Source organism: Malaclemys terrapin, chromosome 6, assembly GCF_027887155.1.
Source record: "Malaclemys terrapin pileata isolate rMalTer1 chromosome 6, rMalTer1.hap1, whole genome shotgun sequence".
Taxonomy (NCBI): Eukaryota; Metazoa; Chordata; order Testudines; family Emydidae; genus Malaclemys; species Malaclemys terrapin.
The window spans coordinates 107,452,751-107,478,539 of NC_071510.1; the positions used below are offsets into that span (position 1 = coordinate 107,452,751).

Below are 25,789 nucleotides of genomic sequence, written 5' to 3' on the forward strand. Positions count from 1 at the left end.
CAAAGAGAGACTGCAGAGCTAGAATTGATATGCAAACTAGACACAATCAACTCCGGTTTGAATAAGGACTGGGAATGGCTGAGCCATTACAAACGTTGACTCTATCTCCCCTTGTAAGTACTCTCACACTTCTTATCAAACTGTCTGTACTTGGCTAGCTTGATTATCACTTCAAAAGTTTTTTTTTTTTTTTTTTCTCTTAATTAATTGGCCTCTCAGAGTTGGTAAGACAACTCCCACCTGTTTATGCTCTCTGTATGTGTGTATATATATCTCCTCAATATATGTTCCACTCTATATGCATCCGAAGAAGTGGGCTGTAGTCCACGAAAGCTTATGCTCTAATAAATTTGTTAGTCTCTAAGGTGCCACAAGTACTCCTGTTCTTACTTTTGCAGAATAATACAGAGCAATTCCCATTTCCAAAGATGAACAAATGTTAAACAATAACCTCTGGGTTTGCAAGTACTGTTATCACTGTGACAGAATGTGGGATTTGTTTAAGTCAACTTATACATTTCATTTGGTTTGTGAATGCCATTTAGGACTGTAACCTTTGATTGTGGCTGTGAGTATTCATTGTTAGAACTTGACACCTAGTGGGGAAGCTATGTGTGAAAAGCTGTTATAAAGCTATCAAGGGCCATCAGCAGTTAATGGCTCTCCCCTGATGAAACAAGGATTGCAACCAGTAGGGCCACTGACTCAGAATGAACAAGGAGGAGTCCTTGTGACACCTTAGGCCTTGGCTACACTTGCGAGTTACAGCGCCCCGGGTGCCCTAGCTCACTCCACATCCACTGGTAAGGCATGTAGAGCGCTCTGACTCTACAGCTACAGCGCTGCTGGTACTCCACCCCGGCGAGTGGAATAACATTTGCTGCACCCCCATTGGAGCGCTGCGGTACCAGTATGAACGAGGTGTTGCGTTACTACGCTGCGATCAGCCTCCGGAAATGTCCCATAATCCCCTTAAGTCAAGTGGCCACTCTTGTCATTGTTGTGAAATCGTCTGCAGGAATGCGGAAATGCCCTTTCAAAGCTCCATTTCGGAGAAGCCAGCAGAGAAAAAGCAAACGTTTACTGTTTCCTTTGAATGAGTGGGGGGGAGGGGGGGGAGAGAGGGAGTCTGAACTTACAAGACAGCATCCTGACACACTCTCAGCACCCCAAAAACCCACTCTCTCTCCCCCCACATACACACAGCACACTCCCTGTCACACTCCACCCTACCCCACCCCCATTTGAAAAGCACGTTGCAGTCACTTGCATGCTGGGATAGCTGCCCATAATGCACCGCTCCCAACGCCGCTGGAAGTGCCGCAAATGTGGCCACGCCAGTGCGCTTGCAACTGTCAGTGTGGCTAGATTGCAGCGCTTTCCCTACTGTGCTTTAGGAAGGCAGGTTTAACTCACAGCACTCTACATCTGCAAGTGTAGCCAGGCCCTTAGACTTAGGCTGTGTCTACACTGCCACTTTCAGCACTAAAATTTTGTTGCTCAGGGGTGTGAAAAAACACACACACACCCCCAAGCGACAAAAGTTTTAGCGCTAAAAAGCGCCAGTATAGACAGCGCTTTATCGCTGGGAGCCACGCTCCTGGCGTAAAGCTACCACCGCTCATTAGGGGTGTTTTGTTTTTTTTTATTGCTGTGAGAGCTCTCCCCCGGTGATAAAGCGTGTCTATACTGCCCACGTCATAGTGCTGCCATGGCTGCGCTGTAACATGGGTAATGTAGACATACCCTAACAAATTTATTTGGGCATAAGTTTTCATGGGATATAACCCACTTCATCGGATGCATGGAGTGAAAAATACAGTAAGCAGGTATAAATATACAGCACATGAAAAGATGGGAGTTGCTTTACCAAGTGGGAGGGAGGTCAGTGCTAATTAGGTTGATTTGGTATGATGTGTTCTTGACAAATCCATGTTGGCTATTTCTTATAACTCTATTATCCTCTAAGTGCTTACAAACTGACAGTTTAATGATATGTTCCAGTATCCTTCCAGGAACTGAAGTTAGGCTGACTGGTCTGTAGTTCCCCAGATCCTCTTTGTTCCCTCTTTTAAGGATAGGTATTATGTTTGCCATTCTCAAGTCCTCTGGGACCTCACTCTTCCGCCATGAATTCTCAAAGATAGTTGCTAACGGTTTTGAGATTGCTTAAGTTAGTTTCTTAAGTGCTCTAGGAGGAATTTCATCGGGCCCTACTGACCTGAATAAATCCAACGTATTGAAATATTCTTTAACCTGTTCTTTCCCTGTTTTGGCTTGTCTTCCTTCCCCTTTTTCATTAATATTAACTGGGTTGAGTATCTGATCACCATTAACCTTTTTAGTGAAGACTTAAGCAAAATAGGCATGAAAGAACTCAGCTTTTTTGATGTCATCTATTATTATTATCTAAGTAGAGAAACTATACTTTCCTTCATCTTGCTCTTGTTCCTAATGTATTTAAAGAACCTCTTCTTATTAACTTCTATGTCCCTTGCTAGGTGTAACTCATTTGGTGGCTTAGCCTTTCTGATTTTGTCCCTTCATGCCGCAATCACTGCTGATCTGCTCAGAGCCACACCTGGCAGCATTACTAGTTCCTATGTGGATGAGCAGCATAGGGTAGTGGTCAGAGGGACAGATGAGCCTCACCCTCGGAGCCACAGCCTGGCCATGGTAAGAGCCACACAGGCAGGGGAGCCGCAAACCCTCCACCTGCCCTGGACGGGGGGCCCAGGGTGCGGGGACACAAGCCGGGGGCTGCTCAAACCCCCCGCACCATGGGCAGGTGGAGGGTCCACCAAGTCTCCCCACAACTGCCCACGCAACTCTTATCATGGCTGGGCTGCAGCTCTGAGGCCCCCACCTGGCTGGAGCCATGTCAGGGAGAGCCATGTGGGCAGCTCTGGGGAGCCTGGGTCCCTCCACCTGCCCTGGGTGGGGGACACAGAGGGCGGGGACATGGACAGGGGACTGCTTTCAGCCCTCCAACCCGCCCCGTTTGGGGGGGTGGGCACCCCAGCCCCGCTCTGGCTTCCGGGGCCTCGGATGGTGGAACCTCAGGGGGTTTGGGGAAGGCTCTGACGCCCTTGCTATGGAGTACATCTGAGAGACCCAGAACTAGGAACGGTGATCCTCACTGCCCAGACCCAGGGATCTTAGTAGCACTTGGATTCAGCAGTTGGATGTTATCACACAAGGCTAGTCTGTCAAAGAAGCTTATTGGAACATCTCTGAGGGTGAGATTTACCTGCATTGTTTCCTACTGTATTAGGCTTAACTTGCGTGTTTTATTTTATTTTGTTTGGTAATTTACTTTGTTCTGTCTGTTATTACTTGGAACCACTTAAATCCTACTTTTTGTATTTAATAAAATCACTTTTTACTTATTAATTAACCCAGAGTATGTATTAATATGGGGGGAGGGGAGTAAGGGAGGGCAAACAGCTGTGAATCTCTCTCTATCAGTGATATAGAGGATGAACAATTTATGAGTTTGCCCTTAAGCTTTATTCAGGGTAAAACGGATTTATTTGAGGTTTGGAACCCATTGGGAGCTGGGTATCTGAGTGCTGGAGATTGGAGCACTTCTTAAGCTGTTTTCAGTTAAGCCGGTAGCTTATGGGGGACATGGTTCAGACTTGGATCTGTGTTTGCAGCAGGCAAGTGTGTCTGGCTCAAACAAGGCAAGGTACTGAAGTCCCAAGCTGGCAGGGAAAACGGGCTCATAGGTATTCTAGGTACATCAGCTGGCAGTTCCCAAAGAGGTTTCTGTGACCCAACCCGTCACAGTCACACAGATTGGTGTCAGTTTAAAGAGCAGGACTGGACCTGGTTGTGACAATCACTGTTTTCCAGAAGGCGAAAATGAGACATGGTCTAAGATCTGAGGCCTTTTTCTGCAGCCACATTAGGACAGCAGCCGCCATGAGCTAAAAAACAGAAAGTCACATCCTCACGTTTCATCTAAATTACATTAAAACAATGTAATACTGGGCTTTGAAGAAGGCACTCCAGTCCTAATAGTACCCACCATCACCAGATAAAGAAACAGATCTTAAAATGTTTAAAGAACACTGATAGCATTCTGTCTGGCAAGGAATCACTTATCAACAGTTGTGATTGTGAAAACAATACTTCTTTATTGTTTTGCCTTTATGGTCCCTCCTTTTCTATTGTTTATCTGTATGGTCTCTGTCTGGTTCTTTGATTGTTTCTATCTATTGTGTAACTAATTTTGCAAGATTTAATTCAACTACAATGGTAGAGTCGGATTGGTTAAAGAATAGTCTCGTAATGGGCTAGAATTGGTGAAAAAACACTGTTTTGTAGTATTTTGGTTTACAATGATTGGTGAAGGTAGAGCTAAACAGCACTCAAGTTTAGCTACATAAACTGGGGTCCAAAAGGAAGTTCTTTGGAACTTAACTGCAAGACACAGCCCAAGATCAGAGCTGCCAGATCTCAACATCCTGCCAACTATATCGTGCAGAAGCCGGAGGAACCCCAGATGACCTGATCCTGAATGGCCATCAGGAAAAGTTTGTTTGCCTTATTGGGAGTGGTGAGCATTGTATGCTTAGTTTATGTATTCTGTTTTGGTAACTGTTAATAAACAGAGGTTAGGCTATTACTGTGTAAGGCTCTTTCACTGGTAAGAGGCCCCATAAACCCACAGAAAATTATGCCCTGAGCCCTAGGAACTGGGAAAGGGTGGGAGTGCCTAATCAGGTCATGCCTTGAGCCCATGGAAGAGTAAAGGTGGAGTGCCCTAGAGTGTGTGGGTAAGAATGGAGGTTGAGTAACTTTCTTAAAACCACATGGTGAGAGAGCTGGGGCTAGAATTCTGACATTCCTGGCAACAACTACTGTGCACAGACTACTCAATTAAGCCTTTCCCTGTAGTGTATAGAAGTCACTCTTCTGACCCTGCTGAACGACAAGCAAGTGAGGCAAGATAGTTGGTGTTTGAGAGAGAGAAGCTGACCGAGGTACTAACTATTACCTTTAGGGCCCTGTTAAGAACAAACTCCATTTAAATAAGAGTATTTTTTGTTGGTTTACCATGAAACTGTGTTTCTTCCCACAGATAAACTGAACTGAATAGAATAGAAATTTACCGCAGAGCAATTCATCACAGCTTAGATTAGTGGAGATGTTAATGTCAAAGACTGCAGAACAACATCACCACCATGCAAGCATCAGTAGTTGCCAAACTGGTTACCATAAGAGGCAAACTGTGGGAGCCGATTAGGAAAAGAAACCCATCCATCCATCAAGTTGCTAAGGACAGAATTGTGTTGTGCTTGGAGAATAATTGCCCTGGCCCTGCACAAAACCTACCTTCTGTGCAAGTCTCTCCTCCTTTGCCCAGGTTACAATGACACCGAGAACCGCCCCGATCATAATCATTGACACAAAAGCTGTCGGCAGAGCAGATGGTTTCATCACAGGACAGATCAAACAGCCGTACTGCTGAGGCTATGCCATTCCTTGTGGTTGCCTTAGCTGTAGTGGTTGTAGGAATGGGGCGCATAGTTGTTGCAGGGGAAGTAATAGGATCAGAGGTGGTTGTAATTAGCCTGGATAGGAGCCTTGTACTAGACCCTGGAGCAACCTTGGTTTCAACCAAAAACTTCCTGTTGCCTCCTTTGATAGCTGGAAGTGGCTTGAGCTAAAGCAAGATAAAAGAAACTTAAGTTTAGTACAGTCATAAGCTAAAATTAAACATGTTCCACGGAAATTAAAGCTACATCCCCTAAGAAATATATTTGAAGAAACAAATTCTTAAAGGAAGAAAAAGACACAAACAAGCCACTTTTATTTTACCTGCGCACATAAGGTTAAAGGTTAAATATGCCAACAGGATCAAGTCCCTTTATCTATAATACCACTAGAAAATAAATACAAATAGAAATGCCAAACTGGAACCTTTGAATTTACCTCTTCAATATAAATGTCATAGTCTGAATCATCAATATCAAATCCATCATCGTCACCGACTATGGTGCCTGTGATATACCGATGCCCATAGCTTCCACTTCCTAACTCCTCAGAACCTGTGAAGACAAAACTGGCATATTCAGTTCACATATTTTTTCTCTTTTCAACACAGAGCCATCAATTCCTGCACAGAAGTTCAGGTCTTAACTCAGAACAATGAGAACCAGGATGGTGTTGGCATTCGTTTTAAAGAATCAGCAAATGTGCCAGTGTCAAGATGGAAAGCATACTGTAGAGCTAATACATCAAAAATTAAATATAAAGCAAACCAAGTGACGCTCTCCTCTGGATGTCCCACTGCACTCTGTGCACTGTACATCATTCTTTTAGACCGGAGTTTCAGTGTGGACCCCATTTTTACTAGCTATATTGTCTCACTGAACAAATTCACCCCCATTTGCGAGTGCACGGTCCACTACCTCCTTTATTGGTGACAGAATATCATCCCTGGGTTAACCACAACAACTGCTTACCTGGAAAAGTAAAAGCAGGAAGATATTCAGGGTGAGATTTTTCAATAGCACTCAGCTTTGGCCTTAGTCTGCTCCCATTTACTTCAACGGTCACACTTGGGCACTTTGGAAAATGCCACCTTTAATGTATTTTTAGCTTTTTAAAGTGCAATTTAGCAGCTGAAAATGAGGTGAGCCAGCACCATGTGAGGAAGCAGCTCTCTGTGCACCACCCGAAGTGTTATACAGACTACAGGTTAAGGGCCATTATTTCAGATGGTGCAATCTCAGGGCAGAGACTCTCTTTATTTGCATGTATTCTATAGTCTCAATCCCACCTTGATACTAGACAAACAATGACAATAGGTAATCCTAACCAACAAAGTTTAACAGGATAGACATTAGGCATTACAAACAAGTCTTATTTTTGACAGTGGTTTAAAATACTAGGGAGTTAGGGCTTGGCTACACTTGCGAGTTACAGCGCATTCAAGGAGCCCAGGCGCACTAGCTCACTACTCGTCCACACTGGCAAGGCACGTAGAGTGCTCTGACTCCACGGCTAGAGCGCTCCTGGTACTCCACCTCGGCGAGTAGAATAATGTTTGATGCGCCCCTGCTGGAGCACCCCAGTGTCAGTGTGAATGAGGTGTTGCATTACTGCGCTCTGATCAACCTCTGGAAACGTCCCATAATCCCCTTATGTCAAGTGGCCACTCTTGTTATTGTTTTGGATATGCCCTTTGAAAGCTCCGTTTGACAGCCAGCATGCTTATCTGCTCTGAGACAAAGCAACCATTACTGTGGAATGCTGTGTGTGAGAGAGAAAGGGGGGGGGGGTCTGAACTTACAAGACAGCATGCTGACATGCTCTCAGACCCCCAAAACCCACTCTCTTCCCCCACATAGACACAACACACTCCCTGTGACACTCCACCCCACCCACCCACCCATTTGAAAAGCATATTGCAGCCACTTGCATGCTGGGATAGCTACCACAATGAACTGCTCTCTGTGGCCATTGCATGAGCTGCTAATGTGGCCATGCCAGTGCACTGGCAGCTGTCAGTGTGGACTGACTACAGCGCTTTCCCTACTGCACTCTAAAAAGGCTGGTTTAACTCAAAGCGCTCTACATCTGCAAGTGTAGCCATGCCCTTAGTAACTAATGCACCAGTAGTGTTTTCATAGATTTGCTTTTTTCACAAAATAATTTTCTCACAAAAACAACCAGTTCAGAGGCATTTTTACATGCATTTTCATGCACACCCCATAATGCTAGGTTCTTAATTGGCCATTTAAGCTACCACTGCTGATCCATGCTTTGCCAAGTCTCTGTGTGGGTTGAATGCATGTGCTTGCTTATTTTAGGACCCCAGAACTACCTGTACTCTCTCTAGTTAGAGATAGGAATTTATATTGCAAAGCGTACAGCTACAAAGCCTGTCCAGCCAAAGAACACCTGCTGAAGGAGAGCACAGTACCAGGGATAGCTGCCAACATGAAAAAAACAACCAGCCACTTTATAGCACAGAGGCCTTAACTTCCTCCACTGAGCAAAGTGATAGAATTGATCAAAGATAACATGACTCAAAGGACCTGCAGTTGGCACAGTGTGAGCTGAGGCATTCTGCATTATCACGTAGATTGTACTTGTCTAGTTCTGGCTAACAAACTCCTCTTGCAGTGTGGGAACAGCAAAAGAATCTCAGTGACCTACAGTCCAGAGGGGGAAATGCCAGTTCAAGCACAGAGCTTTTTGCAGACAGTGATTAGCAGAACTGGAGCGCTCGGTCTCTTTCTGCCGCTGCACCAACAACCCAGAAACTCTGGCTGCAGACAGTTATGAAATCAAACATATGCTCACCAGCTATATATTCATGCTGCTACTTTACCAATCCAAAGGCAGCCCACAAAATGCTAGGTACTAGTTTTATTTGTGGGTAGAAGCTGTTATATTAGCACACAACACAATTAGGGAGCAATTTTGGCAGAGATAATAAGGCATCTGTGTTTCCAGCCCAAATAATTGTAGAAAAGGTGCAAGGCTTTTAATCCAATCTTATCTATATCTATCTATAAATAAGATATTACATCAGCCCTATATTAACTGGAAGTATTTAGTGTAAATGAGTTACATCTTAGAAATGTAGCTCTGCTGAGTTTATAATATGACTTTCAGCTCCTAAGAGTTTGGTAAAAGTTCATGGTTAACTAGTCATGCACATACTCAGAATACACTCCTGGTTTTTGTTAAAGGATTAAACCCTGCTTTCTGTGACACCTTGTAAATTACTGAAATAATGGTATTGACTCTGGATTGACAACGGTGTCAGTGAGAGTAGAATTTGTCCCACAGTATGTATTCAGAAACAGAGGATTACTATAGTTAACGAGAGAGATAATATATATCGGGCCCAATCCTGCTTTCATTGTGGGAGTAGAAAAATATCTGTTATAAAAATATTGGTGAAAGCTTCTACTCCCAGTACTCACGTGAGTAGCCAGTGGGGTTAATCATATTAGTAGGGTGAACAGAATTTAACCATAGTTAGGTAGGCACCCTGCTTTTACCTCATACAAAGAGCAATCACTGGCTGGATGTCCTCCTTCCCCACTCTATACCATTGGCAAATTATGTTTTATGAGCTATAATGAATGTCTGCAAAAGAATCAGTGTGCACGAGAAACTAAGGCAATAATAACAGCCACAGCAGCAACATTATAAGTGAAATCTGCATTATACTGGGGAGTGGTTTGAATGAAATGGAGCATATGGCTAGCCAGTATTCTCATCAGCTCACCTTGGATCTAGGCAATCTCAGTCCATTGGAATATCTTTACTTTTATGTCAGATCTGTAATTTCACTAGGGGCAGCTTGCCTTTCTAAAAGACAGACTTATATAGTGTGTATGTAGCTGTTTCAAAGTCAACCCAGTTCAGTCAATACTCCTCTCATTTGTTGATAGGTCATAAAACTGGGGAGAGGGGTGGAGAGAAACATGGAACAATGGTACCAATCATGACTTGGGATGTGATCAAAACTGTATTCAAAATATCTAACATATGTATCATACCTTTTCTAATTCAAAGGTCGCAGACTACATAAGAAATATTAGTGAAAGGGCAGATCCTGCGACACTCCCTCCTTTCTCAAGCAAAGCTTCTACCAATTTTAATGGGAGTTTTGGCTGAGTAAGGATAGCAGAAGCTGACTTGTAAAAAAATGAAAAGAAAGCAAGCAAACTCCTTCCTACTACCACATACAGGAAAAATGTTAGAGCCCTCTTTGGCCTCCAGATACATACTCACTGGGTATGGTATTGACTCCATGCTAGTTTTGCACTGGTATAACTCCACTGACCACAATGGATATTCCTGAGTGACACCAGTTTTAATGAGAACAGAATCAGGGTCACTGACTTAGAAAAGATGCCCAATTCTAAGGGCAGAGTGTGTATCTTTTTTGGGTTTTGGATCAGAATGTTCCATGTCAATGTGAGGCACAAAAGAGATGAAATATTTTGCCTTGACAATGCTTTTTAATGTATTGAGCAGGCACAACATTTAAAGCCTGGGAAGAAGAGCAAAGAAGATATGGCTTATTATGGCTGTCAAAAAAAAGGTTGCTTCAAGGTCCTTCTTCAAAGCCCTTCTTCTGGCTGGTTTTGTGTGGCATTTTACTTAATGAGAGAATGTGGAAGTTTGGCATTGTGGGGACAGGAGCATCTTAGGGGCCCCAGTACTTACAGGTCTCTCATTTGGCTAAGATTACCCTAGCCCAACCCCCTATTGCCACTCATATAGGGCCAAATTCTTAGGAAAATTTCCTGTTGATCAATGGGATCCTGACACAACTGCAGGATCTGGCCCAAAATTGACAATGAACAGAAACTTGTGTTTCAAAACAACCAAAAATTGTAAGGAAAACTTTAAGGGGTGCTTGATCCACATAGAAAGGAAAAGCTCAGCAGAAAGCCAGATTGTCACAGCCAGCACACGTAACTTATTACTCTACCTGCTGACCTGCGCATGACTCAGGTAAAGCATGATGCAGTTGTAAACACAAATACAAAGACTGGGAGGTATAGTCTCATCTTGCTGTGTCTGGATTTACAGGGTGAATTCTCACACAGCAAGATGAGACTATCTTATACCCCCCTGAGTTTTCAGTTCACATCCTGGATCATATGATATGACATGATACCCACATGTGAGGCAACACAAATATAAAATAACCAGAAGACAAAGAAGCTAAGAGGAGTATTTTAAAGAGAAACCACGTGCTGGCTGATGTATTAGGAGCACTGCATAACTCTAGCAAAGAGCTCACCACATAATGGGTGGCAAATCAGGAATGATTAAACCAAGTGGTGCTTTGTGAATACCAAAACAATGACTACAGAGACTAAAAACATGTTCTATATTTCATTACATTAGTGCTCCAGTGTGCAAGGAGATGAAGCCCATCTAAGACCCTCTACCAGCCTTGTAATCCTGTCCCATAATTAATTGAAAAACCTGCAGGGAGTCATTGACATAAAACAGCCTCTCTCCAAATAATCAGGGATTAAGTTATACCAAAGAAACCTTTTCAAAATAAATAGGAATCAGCACAAACTGTTATTGCCAATTAAGTAGCCATGGGCATATTGACCAACACAAGCAGAATTATGTAGGAACTAGATTGCAAAATGCTTCAAAGTAGTTTTGTTAAATGTAGGTGCCACAAACTCATTCAATTCAGAGGATCACATAGTTCTAACATCAAAATACACGGAAGGCAACTTTGTTTAATGATCAGGAGACTGAACTCTATTCCTGTCAATGATTCACTTAGAGAAATCACTGGATCCCAACCCTGTCTATATAATGGGAACAATAATACTAATCCATTAATCCTAACTACCTAAAAGATCGTCTCTTTCCCTGTGTATGACCTCAGATGAGTTCAAACTTAGACACTCCAGGTTTAAATATCTGGGCCACCCTTTTTCAAAAGGGGCAGCTGATTCTTGGTGTAACTCATTTTTCAAGTAGCCAGCTTGAGAAGGCTGGTCCCTGAAAAAGTGATGCACCCAGAATTAGTGGACACTGTTGAATTGTTTGCCCTAAAAGGCAGGTGGCAGAATATTTGCCGTGAAAAGTCCTGAGTAGAATTCACTTCCCCTGCTGGTATGATGAAGCCCAAGACTGTTGACCTCCAGGCCATAGTAAAAATTCCATCTGTTTTCCCAGGCTGCAGCATAGGGGCAAAGGCATGAGAGCTGCAGGTGGGGCTACTTTGCTTATTTGATTCTGTGAGAGAATTTATTATTTTTGTAATTGTTACATTTGATATTTGAAATATGTTGGTTTTGAGAAAGTATATACGCACCCAGAGCCATCTCTAAAACATGTGTTTTAATATACTGGAAAAATAAATACATTGAAAAATATCTGAAGTATCTTTACATCTGTCATGAAGGAAATATTTTTATTTATTTATTGTATTACTGTAGCAACTATGAGCCCCAGTCACGGACCAGGATCCCCCTGTGGTAGGTGCTGTACCAGAACACAGATACAAAAATATACAATAAAATTAACTAAAGCAAAATATTACATCATTTCTTTGCAATACAAAAATCAATATATAGTTAGGACTCAAGTTAACCATGGAGTTAACATCTCCCTTTGTCCCCTCTCTGCATGCGGATAATTGTAACATATAACCAACCACACTGTATTATTATATAATAATTATTATTATTGCAGGTAATCAAGGCCAGATGTTCTATTTGCAATGATTCTGGGAGGTCTGTCACGTCAGGTGACACTGTTAGCAGCTCTTCAGAATACAATGAACATTGGGTCAGCTTTGCTAAGGTGATCATGCACTGTAACTCACAGACAGCTTAACACAGAGATACTATTGAATTCTGTGGGAGCTGGGGGATGAAGGATGGAGGGGGAATGAGTTCAGCATCTATCAGAAGCCGGCCTAGAAACACCTAAATGTCCAAGGCCTTCTTTAGTTCATGGTAAGTAGGCAGATGGTGTGACTCTCTCAGGGCAGGGTCCATGTCTTCCTCGGGGTTTGGAAAGTGCCTGACACAGTATAGGAACTACTGAACTCTAAAAAATAAATAACAATCAGAGCAGCTTGTGATGCACGTGGAAAATGAGATAGAAGATCAGGGTGCTTCGTGAATGCATGGAATATATGCAGGAGTGGAGTGCTCCTTCTATGTTAGCCTCCAATACAGCAGAAACATACAAGTTCAAATGCATTTGGGGTAACGCTCAGGATTTAGCCCACCACGTGCATGCACGTCACTATACAATATAAATGGTTTATTTAATTTTATATTCCCAGACCAAAAAATACGATAAACTGGCATTAAGGCTTAAAGTACCTGTTAATACTTTACAGGTAAGAACTATCATAAGAATATTGTAATTATCCCCCAAACAAACATTGCAAACCTAGGAAATACAAACTGAAGACTGTAGTTAAAAGAAATCCAACTATTTCTCATCAAGATATTTCAGGCTACATCTACACTAGCAACTGTACATGCACATGGTTGTGCCATCATAATCCCATATTGTCCACACCTAAACCCCAGAAGCATGTGTCTGAAGGTGAGTAGAGGGTGAGAAAGCTAGCATGCCTGGGGGGTGTAGATAAGTACATGCTTCAGGCTGTGGCATGGCCCTATACCCATGCCAGCGTGCAGCATGGATGGGGGCAAGGGGCATGTACAAGGTCTTGAGTTTCAATAGTCCTCCATACCCCCATTCCCATAATGCACTGAGCCCTTTTCTGCCTGACCCTACCCAATCTAAAAAGGTCACTCTTTTAATCCATACAGGTGAATACAGCTCCTGCTCCCAGAGCAGCCCCCTGGCACACCCACTACACCCAGGTGCTAATCAATGTGTAGTAAGAATACATTGTCCTCCATGAATTCACCCAGAGCAGCAGGAACATACACCAGTACCAGAAAATTTCAGAGTCTGGAGCAGGGGGTCATTGAGTGAACTCCAGTCCAGTGCCAGGAAACACTTGAGACTCCTGCACAACCATGATCTCATCAGTGGAGTTTCCAGCCCCAAAGTGGTTTGTAGTGGACCTATAGCTGTTTGGTGTTGATAGCTTCCACAGGGCTATAGCCACCTGCTTCTGCACCTGTATGGCTTCCCTGAACTGAGAGTTCTGGCAATGCAGAGGTGTGGTGCAAGATCCTCATACAGCTCAATGAAGCTCTATTTCCTTCTTCAGATGTTCTGAAGCCACTGCTTGTCATCCCAGGTTCCAAGTCAATGTGATCCCACCACACTGTGCTGGTTCTCCTGCACCAGAAGGAATGGTCCACCGCGGGCAACACCAGCATTCACCCTATCTGTGCCATAACAGCTGAATGAATTGTCATTCACTTTCAATGTCAGCAATCTTTGACATGTCACAAAGTTCTGCCCAAATTCCACCCAGCATCTCACGGATAGCCTTCTCCACGGCATAAACATTTGCCTCACAATAAGGAGCAGGAGCAGAACCACATCATCATCCCATTGCTCCAACCATGTCTTCTACCCAGTTTGGCTGGAGGGAGACATGGTCACAAACTGGCACCTACAAATACATGAAAACTGGGGACAGTACCAAGAGCACACAGCAAAGCGGTTCCTAGAGTGTCTCTGTGTGATGCACAGAACCCTGGGATACAGCAGTATGGACATGGGTGTATGTGTACCCGGGTCCAGCATAGCATATGTGGACACACAGCATGGGTATGGGGAACAGGCATAAGCATGGAGTATGTGCACCAGTGTAGACAAGGGAGAGGAAGGGGGGGGGGGATGAGACTACTATTTGCTCTTTGAAGTAATACCACTTCCTCGGATGCAAAACGTAAAAGAGAAAAGGTGCTTCAGTATCAGACATGTCAATTTGCCGGCAATGAAATAACCTTTGCAGTAACACTGTCTTCTTCGGAGTTCAGGGTGCATAAAAATCAATATTTTGGGGGGGGGAATATGGATTTTTTAAAATTTAAATCTGACTTTTAATTTTTGTTATTTAAATTATAGCAAAGTTTTTCTTTTTAAAATAAACCCGTTTAAAACAAAATCTGAATTTAATACCAAATATGTTAATGCCTAAATTTATGATGATATCTTAAAACATTCCATTAGAAAATATATATGCTGAATCCACAAGTCTCTATCAAAACCTTTGAGTTAAAGGTTGCTTTTCTATTTAAAGAAAGAAACGGGGAAAATATGTAACTGGTCAAGCTTTATAAATATGGCACAATAGGTCATGTACGATCCTGTGGGGACCCAGGAGCTGTGTGACCAGGTGCAAGAGATTGGTAAAGTCATGACCCAGGCTCTGACTCCAGGAGATTCCATCATGTATCTCATCACCCTGAGCTCACCTGGGTGGTTTCATTCTCTTATTTTATAGCTTCTCCCTACCTAACCTCTGATTGGCTCAGTTTTCAACTTATGAATATTTATGACACCAACCACCATGTAAACTTACTTTCCAGCTCATGGAAAAATACTGAAGTTTATGCATCCAAAACATTTAAGGTTGTGTTGTTTAATAAAAATAAATATCATTTGCGGTTTTGTTGGTTTAATTAAATTCCAGTTACCATCCTAATGCAGCTTGACACAAATCATCAGCAAAAAGTTAATATATCATTTACCATTTTCTAACATACTAAAAATGGACAGTAAGAATCTGAAAATATTAAGCGATATCATTGTTTAAATAAATGTACATGGGGTGCCCTCCTAGGTAGCAAAAAGATGTACCAAATCTAGTTTAAAGGCTCTATTTAGTTGTAAATCAACATGTTTTAATGGTTATATCAACCAATAAGAATAATGTGCCTTTGTTCAGAAAATAACTGAAGTACAAATGGAAAAGCTGATTAAAATCGATGATTTAAATTGAGACTTTCCACTTGGTGATTCAAATTGACTTGATTTACATAAATCCATCCTACCAGAGTTTCTGCTGATATTTTATTTCAGTCGATTTGGTCAGGGTAACTCTGGCTAGATGTGAACTAGAGGGGGGGTGGATATTTCATTACCTGTAGATCTCTATTCTGATTTCCAATGGAGATTGTTGGAGGGATTTGTTAGACTTCTGTGCATCTTCTGGCCATGTTAGACCTCTGTAATTAAGTTCAGAATATGTACATTGATGGCTTCTGGTTTTTGGAGTTTATTAATTTCATTGGGGTGGGGGTATTTTTAGCAATTTTTTAATTTTACGTAGGATGTCCAAAAATCAGGAGTTTTCAGGGCACTTTGTATATGATCGTAATGTATATTACATGACAGTATATACTGCTATAATGAGCAATCTTTGTAATGTTTAATGTTGTGCTGATGCAAACAGCAATATGTTAAAGTGCATTAGGAAGCCTTTAGTGTGTGCCATCAAGGTCCACACACAGACCAATTAAGCGACAACACATTAGTGTGCTTTAGAAATCACACCCCCGTAGTATGCATTACTGTTCTGTGTACACAAGCCCTTAAACACAAGTGATCATTTCCAGTGTTGTTCTGGTGTTTATTGGATAGACACCAACTTCTCTTTCTTTTTTGTGGATGTTTTATTGGTTTTTTATCAGTTAAAATTTAAAATCAGAAGTCTCATATATACTGTACCTGACTGTGACTGAGCCTTTGAGGGACTGGGCAGTGCTGACAGCTAACTCATTCACACCTTCCTGTTGTAGTTACATGTACAGATTTCTAATGTACTAATGTTGTTTTCCCTACTCTTTCCAGATTAATGTCATGTCAGTTCCATTACTCAATTTCAACAGACTGGAATGTTATTCAGAAAGTGCAATATTCCCAAATTAGCATTCAGAGCCTGAGTATTTTCTGGGCAACGGCCCACAGTGGAAGATGGAGAAAACAGATACAAGCTGTAGATGCAGTCATTACTAAGCAGGACTGGTATCCACTCATGTAGTGAAGGATCATTAGATGATCTAAATGCACATTAGGATATTAGGAGTACTTGTGGCACCTTAGAGACTAACAAATTTATTAGAGCATAAGCTTTCGTGGACTACAGCCCACTTCTCTACTGAAGTGGGCTGTAGTCCACGAAAGCTTATGCTCTAATAAATTTGTTAGTCTCTAAGGTGCCACAAGTACTCCTGTTCTTCTTTTTGCGGATACAGACTAACACGGCTGCTACTCTGAAACCTGTCATTAGGATATTGTCACTTTAAAACAGTTGATCTTCCTTTAGGGTACGCTCGCAAGATGCCCTGATCCCTGAAAGCTTTCAGAAGTCGGCATTTTCTGAGGATAACATGAATTCAGACTCCTTCCTTTATGGCTTCATGCTCCTGCCATGTTTAAATTCCTAGTGAACAGCTGATGGAAAATGTTCAACATTTTTCCAGAAAAATTTTCATCAGCACTGTGGACAAATATAAATCATTCTATAAGCTGGTCGAAAAACAGCAACAATTTTTCTACAAAAAGATTCCAAGCAGGAAAACCATCAAAGTTTCAAAAATTTCAATCAGCTCTAGGAGTGAACAATGTGCTTTTATGTGTTGAATTTGAATAATATTGTGGTAGCTTCTTGTACAATACATCAGACAACATGCCAGTTGTACTAATGCTAGTGTACTCTTGCTACAAGAGGCAGACAATGCAGTATTTACACTTACTGATAAATTTTCAAATTATTGCACCAGTAAGTAGGAGAGTTGTGCCTGAGTCTACAGTGTGAACGTTTCCAGTATAAGAACACATTTATGTAATAATTAAAATCTCGGCTCTATTACAAGTAAGATGACAGATTATAAAATTTACATGCATTTTGTAAAAAGATTTAAACACTTGTTTTACACAATTACAAATCATAGGTCATGTCGCATCATATGCGCATGCAAAACTGTTCTGCACATTGGAAAAATGGCAGTGGGGGAGGGGTAAGAAATATCATGTGGAAGTGATGGGACAAGTTAGGGTCCCAAGTACCAGTGCAACATCGTACCCTGTAGAACATGAGTAAACAGTAGTCAAGTAAGCATCAGAAGCGGGGGCGGGGGAACTACATATTTTCAGTGTCTAAATTCTCTCCCTACACAACGTGATTTGGGGTTAATTTATTGCTGTATTCTTAGTCCACATTAAAAAGCCTGCCTTTAACTCCCGGGACCAATTAAGGAGGGTTTTGAACTTGTTTAGTCCCTCCTTTTCCATGATTGCAAAGACAAACAATTATTTAACTTGGGCAATTTAAATAAATCCAATGGTTAACACCTCTATGAGTATCTTGGACCCTAAGTTAAAGTACTATTATTATTCTGAATAGCAGTAAACTGGGATGTCTACATATAGGAACATTGCACAAAATGGGCATACACAGCATCGGAGAGCCCGCTGATAAACCCCGGTGACAGTAAAAGGGATGATACATAATGATGGTAGCAGAACATCACTGTTTGCCCGTGCATTGGACATTGGAGCTGATAGGCACTGGTGACATAGGAAAGATTTTCAAAGGCAAAAATGGCAGTTAAGCAGCCAACTCCCATTGACCTTCAAATGGAAATTGGGTGCCTATGAGCCCTTTTTAATCTTTAAAAGTCTCAACCCAGCAGACTCTTGGAGGATGTTACCATTGTTGGCCATTGGTACAGAGAACGAATGGAGGCTTTCACATGTACTGGCTTTGTCAGCAGCTTTTTCAGCCTGTGTGGGCCGGGGGCACTGGAGCAATATAGTGGAGGTGGTGAACACCACTGAACAAAACTGTAAATCCTGCATATGATGGAAGCCATGCATTCAGTTATTATTATTTCAAGATGGGGGAGCAGCACCCCTAGTTCTACACATACACCTCCCGTGGGGAATTGCAGTGGTGCACAGTGACCAACATCCTCACTCTGCAGGGATCCTGGAGTTGGCCAATGCATCCCCAGAAATTACCAGCACTGGCCAGACAAGGGATATGGCTGCAGTGGCCAAGGGAACTTTAGACAGAGGGGCTCCTATGGGATCTTGTCTACATATGAAAGCTGCTCTCCCCTATTAGAACTCCCAAACACTGCCTGCACTCCCCTAGGGGTGAACAGCCCATCATGCATAGCTGTTCCGACCGGTGCAAAGGGGATGCAATTTCTACCACCTGTGCCAATCAGGATGAAGTGAGCTCACTCAGTGCAATGCGCTATCCGTTTAAAATTTCAGTTTTTCAGATCCCTCCAAACATACTGAAACAAATTCATCCCTGGCACAATAACTCCACAGAAGCCACTAGAGTTACACCAAGGATTAATTTGATCCACTATGTATTAAGTTATCCCCAGCCTTTCTGATACAAACAATTCCATACAGAACCATTGCTCTAACTCTCTACAAAACAACAGGCAACTTCCAGTTTTCAGACTTGTAAAGGCAAATAGCCTCTACTAGGGTTGCCAATTAAACTGTTAGCTGAGTACTGCATTAATAAGCCCAGTAGGAAGTCAATCCTATCCTTAACAGCAGAGCTAAACACTTTATCTTTTCTTACAAAAGAATGCAAACATTCATGTTGAAAGATAAACAGGAAATAGATGAGCACACACCTGGGTCTGAAGCGGAGGAAGCTGACCCTTCGGGATCTAAGAATCAGGGGTCCCATGGAGCATAGTATACCTTACAGGTTTCCATGAACATTCAGTTTAGAAGTTTAACTTAAAGTATAGCAGCCTCAGAAAATAAACACTGCAACAACAGTTCAAGGGATCCAATTTACCAGCAAGCAAAGGACCAAGAAGTGAAAAGCAAAACTAAGAGTGAAATGAGATAATTAACGACAAAATGAAAGAACTCACAAGTAAGGATAGAAAGCTAAGGGGCTTGAAAATATAGTGTTTAAGAACCAGACCAACCTCTAAAGCTGAGGTCTAAGTTTACACAGCGTACAACTGTTTGCTGCTATTGTGCCTCACCAAATACAAGCCTGACCTAAAAACACAACTATATCCCCCTAATATCATTTGGCCTTTCCTAATAATTTAATTAAGACAATTTTCATTCCTGTGCATAGGCAAGAAGAAATTTCAATCTTTAAGGGCTGATTTTAAAAGTTCATTAATGCAACAATTGTTTGTGCTGACGCCAAATATACTTTGAGGACATTCCTGTGAGGCATTTGTCCCTTATAAGTATCAAGAGGCTTGGAAGGATTGGATTTTTAATCAGCAAATGTTAGTAAACATCTGTTTCACCACACACACAAACACATGAAAAATATTTCCACTGATGATCATCCAAATTACAGATAAGCAAAGTAGGAAAAATGCTACTTGAGAACTTAGTAGCACTTGACTGAAGGATATTTACTGTGTATATTTAGATATGGGATATTGACAATTTGTATTTTAATGTGTGCTCAGAAAAAGCTTTAACTTTTTGAATCAACATCTACTTTCATTAAATAATTGTCTGACCCCCTATTTTGGACCCCCTCCATAATTTCCACAATGGTAAAAATTTAAATCAATAAACATTGACAAAAATGCTTAAAAATAAACATTGATATTATCCATCAAAATTATTTTAAAAATATAAAATTAAATTCTGCCAAACCTACTTATAAATACCCTAAAATATATGACCTAAAAGTGGTGAAAACTTTGTTTTCCAACAAGCCAACCATGCTTATTCATACAAACTTTCAAAAATCCAGCCAAGAGGTTGGTACATGTACGATATAGCTTCTATGGTCCAAATTCCAAACAAGCTTTGGCATCTTATTTCCTTTCTCGACTCTGTGACAATAGAATTTTTTAATTGTAAATATAGCACACAGTGTACATCCACTACTGCCAGGGCTAGACTGGGACTATCAGCCACAGCCAGGAGTTGCAGAGCTGTATCACCCCACTGTCAGCCCAGCGAGAGACAGCTCCTTAGGGAGACATAATCCTTCCCTGAATTTCCAGTTACACGTAGGGTGTGTGTGCAGGGTGCACCTTCCTTTGTGCTGGGCCTGGCTTGCTCCATGGGCCAACGCAGGGGAGGACAAGGCTACAGCTCCTACCTGTTCCTCTTTGGGACAGCCTGTGCTCTCAGGGGTATAAGGAGTCACTGTGCTTTGAAGTGTAGGGACTGCAGTTGTTCCTGAACCGCAACTGCACAAAGCATTCGAGGATGGGGCAGGGAGAGAAGGCTGCTTGCACCTCCCCCCCTCCTCTGCACTCCAGCTTGTCACAATCTGGCCCCAAATCAGCAGGGCTGGAAGTTGGCTGCTCTTCAGTCTTCCCAGCAAAATACCCTCTTCTTTTCTCCCAAGCCCCCCCACCTCCACCCCCGCTCCCCCAGGAGAGAAGACAATCACCTGATATTTCAATTAAATACTTCATGGGGGAAACACCACTGGTAACAAGATGGTAGCATCTGTCCCTCTATAGTTCTAATAACAAGCTGTTTAAAGGTATTTTAAACTTGATTCTTCTTGGAAGGTCCCAGCCCTCCCTTATGACTGAAAACTGTAGGTGCTTAAAGGCAGCTGGGAGTATAGGGTTATTAAAATCCCCCCTCAAAAACCCCACAAACAACATTATAGGAAGATTGGGTAGGGGGTGGTTATTTAAATAGTGTTTGAATGCAGTTCTGCCTAAAATACAACTTTCTCCGTGCAGTTTCCAATCAAAAATGTATATTTACTTGTTCATACTAACAGTCCTGTATCTGTGCTTAAAAGTGCAAGTGCCTCAGTCCTTCTCACATGGCAGTATAGATTTGCTTTGGTCTTTTTGAGTTGTTTGAATTATGTATGCAATATATACAATTCAATTTTAAAGAACTGCAAAAAAGGTGAGCAATAGACTTGTCTGTCTTACTTCTCCCTGTGGCATTCACTTATCAATTCTGTATGAAGTTGACCCAAAAGTCAGTAAGTAGTGATCCAAAAATATCTGGCAATGACCTCTGGAGCCTGGAAACAGCATGAGACTGCTTTTGCCTGGAGCCTCACAGAATCTTACTAGTGGCTCAACTTTCACAGAATTCTGCAAACTTCAAAAGGAAGCACATGTGGTGTCAGGTTCGGGGTGCTTGTGTGCTTTGGTGTTCAATGAGAGCTCCTTACAACTCTGATCCTTTAAAATCTGCACTTTTAGGACAGCCTTAATTAAGAAAAAGTGTGCTACTCACTGAATGTTCGGATAACGTCGCTTGGAGTGCTGGGTAAGCTGGATGCATAGGAATTCGCTGCTCTGATTGCAAACTGGTACTTGGTGTTTGGAATAAGTCCTTTTAGAACCATGGATTCCATCTGGATCTGCTCTTTTATTACTGTCCAATTGCTGTCAAGGTCTGGCCTAGGATTAAAAACAAGATCATAAATAAGTCAAGTTAGCTGTACACATTAATTGCCTTTAAACTGACCAGAAGTATCCAAAATAAAGAGGTACAAAAAAGGCACAGGAAGGAAGTACAAAGGGCAGGGGAAGTGGGCTGGGCAGAGTCAGGGCCTATAGAGAGTCAGAGCCATTTGAGACCTCTCTCCTCCTTGCCTCAGGAGCCGGGAGCTCTATGTTACTGTTGGGCTGAGGCTGCAGCGTCTGTAAAGATGGTGGAAAAGAATCATAGGACTGGAAGGAACCTCGAGAGGTCATCTAGTCCAGTCCCCTGCACTCGTGACAGAACTAAGTATTATCTATAATGGACCATCCCTGAAAGGTGTTTGTCTAACCTGCTCTTAGAAATCTCCAAAGATGGAGATTCCACAACCTCCCTAGGCAACTGTTTCCAGTGCTTAACTACCCTGACAGAAAGTTTTTCTTAATGTCCAACTTAAGCTGCAATTTAAGCTAATTGCTTCTTGTCCTATCCTCAGAGGTTAAGAGAACAATTTTTCTCCTTCCTCCTTGTAACAGCCTTTTATGTACTTACCATGTCCCCTCTAAGTCTTCTCTTCTCCAGACTAAACAAACCCATTTTTTTCCAATCTTCCCTCATAGGTCATGTTTTCTAGACCTTTAATAATTTTTGCTGCTCTTCTCTGGACTTTCTCCAGTTTGTCCACATCTTTCCTGAAATGTGGCAACCAGAACTGGACACAGTACTCCAGCTGAGGCCTAATCAGCATGGAGTAGAGTGGAAGAATTACTTCTCATGTCTTCTTGGATTAGTCCCACTAATACATCCCAGAATTATGTTTGCTTTTTGCAACAGTGTTATACTGTTGACTCCTACTTAGCTTGTGATCCACTAGGACCCCCACTGTAAATAACCATTGTAAATAAAATTGCACACAATGCTTTACCAGAAAGTCTTCAAGCTGTTTCTGGGGCTAGAAAGTACGTAGAAGCGAGTGCGCACACCACAGTGGAAAAGCATTTACTCATGAAAGTTGCTCTATTAAAGCCAAGAAGGCTACTCATGTGAAGTAATGCTACTCAGCATAAGTAAAGGTGGGAGAATCGGTAATGTAAGTGTATGTGGAATTTTTTTTTTCTAATTTTTCATAATTATTATGAGATCATTTAGAGGCCTGTTTCTCAATTCAAGTGCACTATATATTTTCCCCCTTCTTTTCCTAGCCTTTTGTATGAATTTTGTGAGCACAATTTTCAAATGTGGAAATCTTAATAGGACCTTCAAACGCTACATTTGAACCTACAGAGTGGCACTTTGGCACATCAGGCAAGATTCTGATCTGTTTAGTAAAATTTTGCAAATTGATGTCAATGGAGTTACTCACACTGGTGTAACCACGATCAGAATCTAAATTGAAAATGATTGTTTTGCCTTATGATTAAGGGTCCATTAACAAATCTCCATTGGAAAACCGGGGGTCAAATTCTTCTCTCAGATATATCAGTGTAAATCTGGAGTAACAATGGTGGGAGAGAAGAATCTGCTCTAGGTATGTGGACTCAGTAACAAGTAATACAATTCCCATCATTGCTCCTGGGAGATGCCTAGTTAAATCTTGAATCATACTTAAGGCTGCGATTCTTTCATGGAGGTCGCAGAAGTCATGGATTCAGTGACTTTCTGCAACCTCCGTGACTTCTGCAGCGGTTGGTGTGGCTGACTTCAGAAGCTGCATGAGTAGCTGGCCAGCTGCTCAGGTGCCCCATGGCCAGCTGCACCTGCTGCTGCTGGAGCAACCTGGGGCCAGCTGCTCTAGCAGTCCCCGGGGTCAGCCACACCGACTGCTGCTCGGGAGCCCCAGACACTTGGTTCCGGGGACCACACAAGCAGCAGCCGGTGTGGCTGGTCCCGGGGACCATGCAAGCAGCGGTCCTAGGGGCTACCCCAGGGACGGCCACACCGGCTGCTGTTCGAGCGGCCCCGGGGAGTGCCTGAGCAGCAGTCCTGGTGGCTGATATGGGGCCAGCTCCACCGGCTGCTTCTCAGGTTCCCGGGGACCGCCGGAAAAGAAGCTGGTGTGGCTGACTCTGGAGAGCGTCCGAGCAGCAGCGGTCCCTGGGCAGCTGGAGCAGTGGCCCCGGGGTGCCGGGAGGCTGTCCAGAGGGTGGTCCCCGGGAGCATTAGCCGGGGGCCGTTAACCCGCAGCAGTGGAGCAGGGCCTCTCCCAGCAGGGGCCCCTGGAGCAGCGGGGGCCTAAAAGTAGAGATTTAGTCAGGGAAATTTTTGGTAAAATTCATGGACAGGTCACATGCTAAGTTCCCTCTAATCTGCGCTACTGCGCAGCTGCCTATTAAGCCCTGCACAGGGCCTCAGGGCTGCAGTGGGGAGAGATGCCTCAGACTTGCTGTGGCCGGAGGAGAGGCACCCTTCCCCCAGCCGCAACCCAGCCCCAGCATGGACCTGCAGTGGCGGGGAGAGGCGCCTCTCCCCGCCGGGCCAAGCATGGACTTGCCCCGGACTTGCTGTGTCCAGGGGAGAGGCCCTCTCCCCCACCCAGCCCAGGTGCTGCTTGAGGGAGAGAGAGCTTGGGGGAGTCCTCTCTCCCCACTGTAGCCCCTGGGCAACCTGCACTCCAAACCCCTCATTCCTGGCCCCACACCATAGCCTGCACCCCCAGCCGGAGCCCTCATCCCCCTGCACACCAACCCTCTGCCCCAGCCCTGAGCCCCTCATCCCCGGCCCCACCTCAGAATCCTCACCACCCCACAGCACAATCCTGAGCCTCCTCCCACATTCTAAACCCCTCGGCCCCACCCCCACCACATGGGTTTTGTTATGTGCACCAATATGGAGGTGATGTGTCACACATCACCTCCATATTGATGCACATAACAAAATTCATTCTGCACATGCGTGGGGAAAATTAGAGGGAACAATGGGCATAGGCCATGAATTTTTATTTATTGCCTTGACTTGTCCATGACTTATCAAAAATACCCATGACTAAATCTTAGCCTTAATCATACTGAAAGCAGAAAGCCAAATCCTGCTTGCCTTATTCACATGAGCAGACCAGCTGAAATCAGTGGGATCATTCACATGAGAATATGGCCCAAACAAACGTTCCAGAGAAATTAGATGTATTAACATTTATATGTAATGAATTTTTGGAAGGGAAGCACGCACTGCATCTGCCTGTTATGTAATTGACCTTAGGGGAGCTATTCTGATATTTTGACACAGTCCCCACTCTTCAGAAGAGTTAGCTTGTACCACCAAAGAGAAAACATAATGGAAGGAAGTAAACACATGTAAAAACCCAAAAATTTAAACATGAAGCCAGCTCAAAGAAACTCAGATTAAAGTAGCTGAAAATAAAAAAAGGGAAAGAAATGACCTTTAAGATAAAATTATCCTGGTGTCCTTTACTAAGATGTCCTTCTGATATTTATTGCAGGAAATAACCTCCAAGTGCTCCCTGAATCTACTGTTGTTTACAGAGGACTAGCTGCAAATATCTCCAGCAGTCTTCTAATGAAAATTATAGCACAAAACAGGCATTTTGCATTTCTTGTTTATTTGCAGCTGCAGGGAACAGAAAGTTAACGTATGTTTTATTAGTCAATACAAGATTTATTGAATCATCCAGGCTTTTATTTCTTTTGTGCGAGTAGGGTGGGTGCATTAATAAAACAACTATTACCTGCATTCTGCTTAGGGCATAACCCGAGAGCTGGCAATGTGAATATTGATTGTCTTAATGGGTGCCACAAGGAGAAATCGGTTAAAAAAAAAAAAAAAAAAACCTTCACAGAAGTGCACAAGATGTGATGATTCAGCTAAAAATATTGCTTTAAATCCATCTCAATAGCAAGTTTATCATGTTAGACAGAGGAAATTTCTTTTGGCTTCCTTAAGAAAGCAGCAGGGGGCAGCCTTGCAAACTATATCCAGTTCACCACTCTACTTTCCA

At 42.8% G+C, this 25,789-nt stretch overlaps 1 protein-coding gene across 3 annotated transcripts in view; it reads right to left on the reverse strand.

Moving 5' to 3' along the window:
- The window catches only part of EGFLAM (EGF like, fibronectin type III and laminin G domains), a 166,020-nt gene that overhangs the window by 54,950 nt on the left and 85,281 nt on the right, over window positions 1-25,789 (reverse strand). For all 3 annotated transcript variants that reach the window (XM_054033187.1, XM_054033186.1, XM_054033185.1), the window contains exons 7-9: window positions 21,649-21,815; window positions 5,944-6,059; window positions 5,344-5,674 (exon numbers count right to left, since the gene is read on the reverse strand). In XM_054033187.1, coding sequence (XP_053889162.1) covers window positions 5,344-5,674; window positions 5,944-6,059; window positions 21,649-21,815 — 614 coding nt within the window. The remainder of the gene's footprint in view (window positions 1-5,343; window positions 5,675-5,943; window positions 6,060-21,648; window positions 21,816-25,789) is intronic.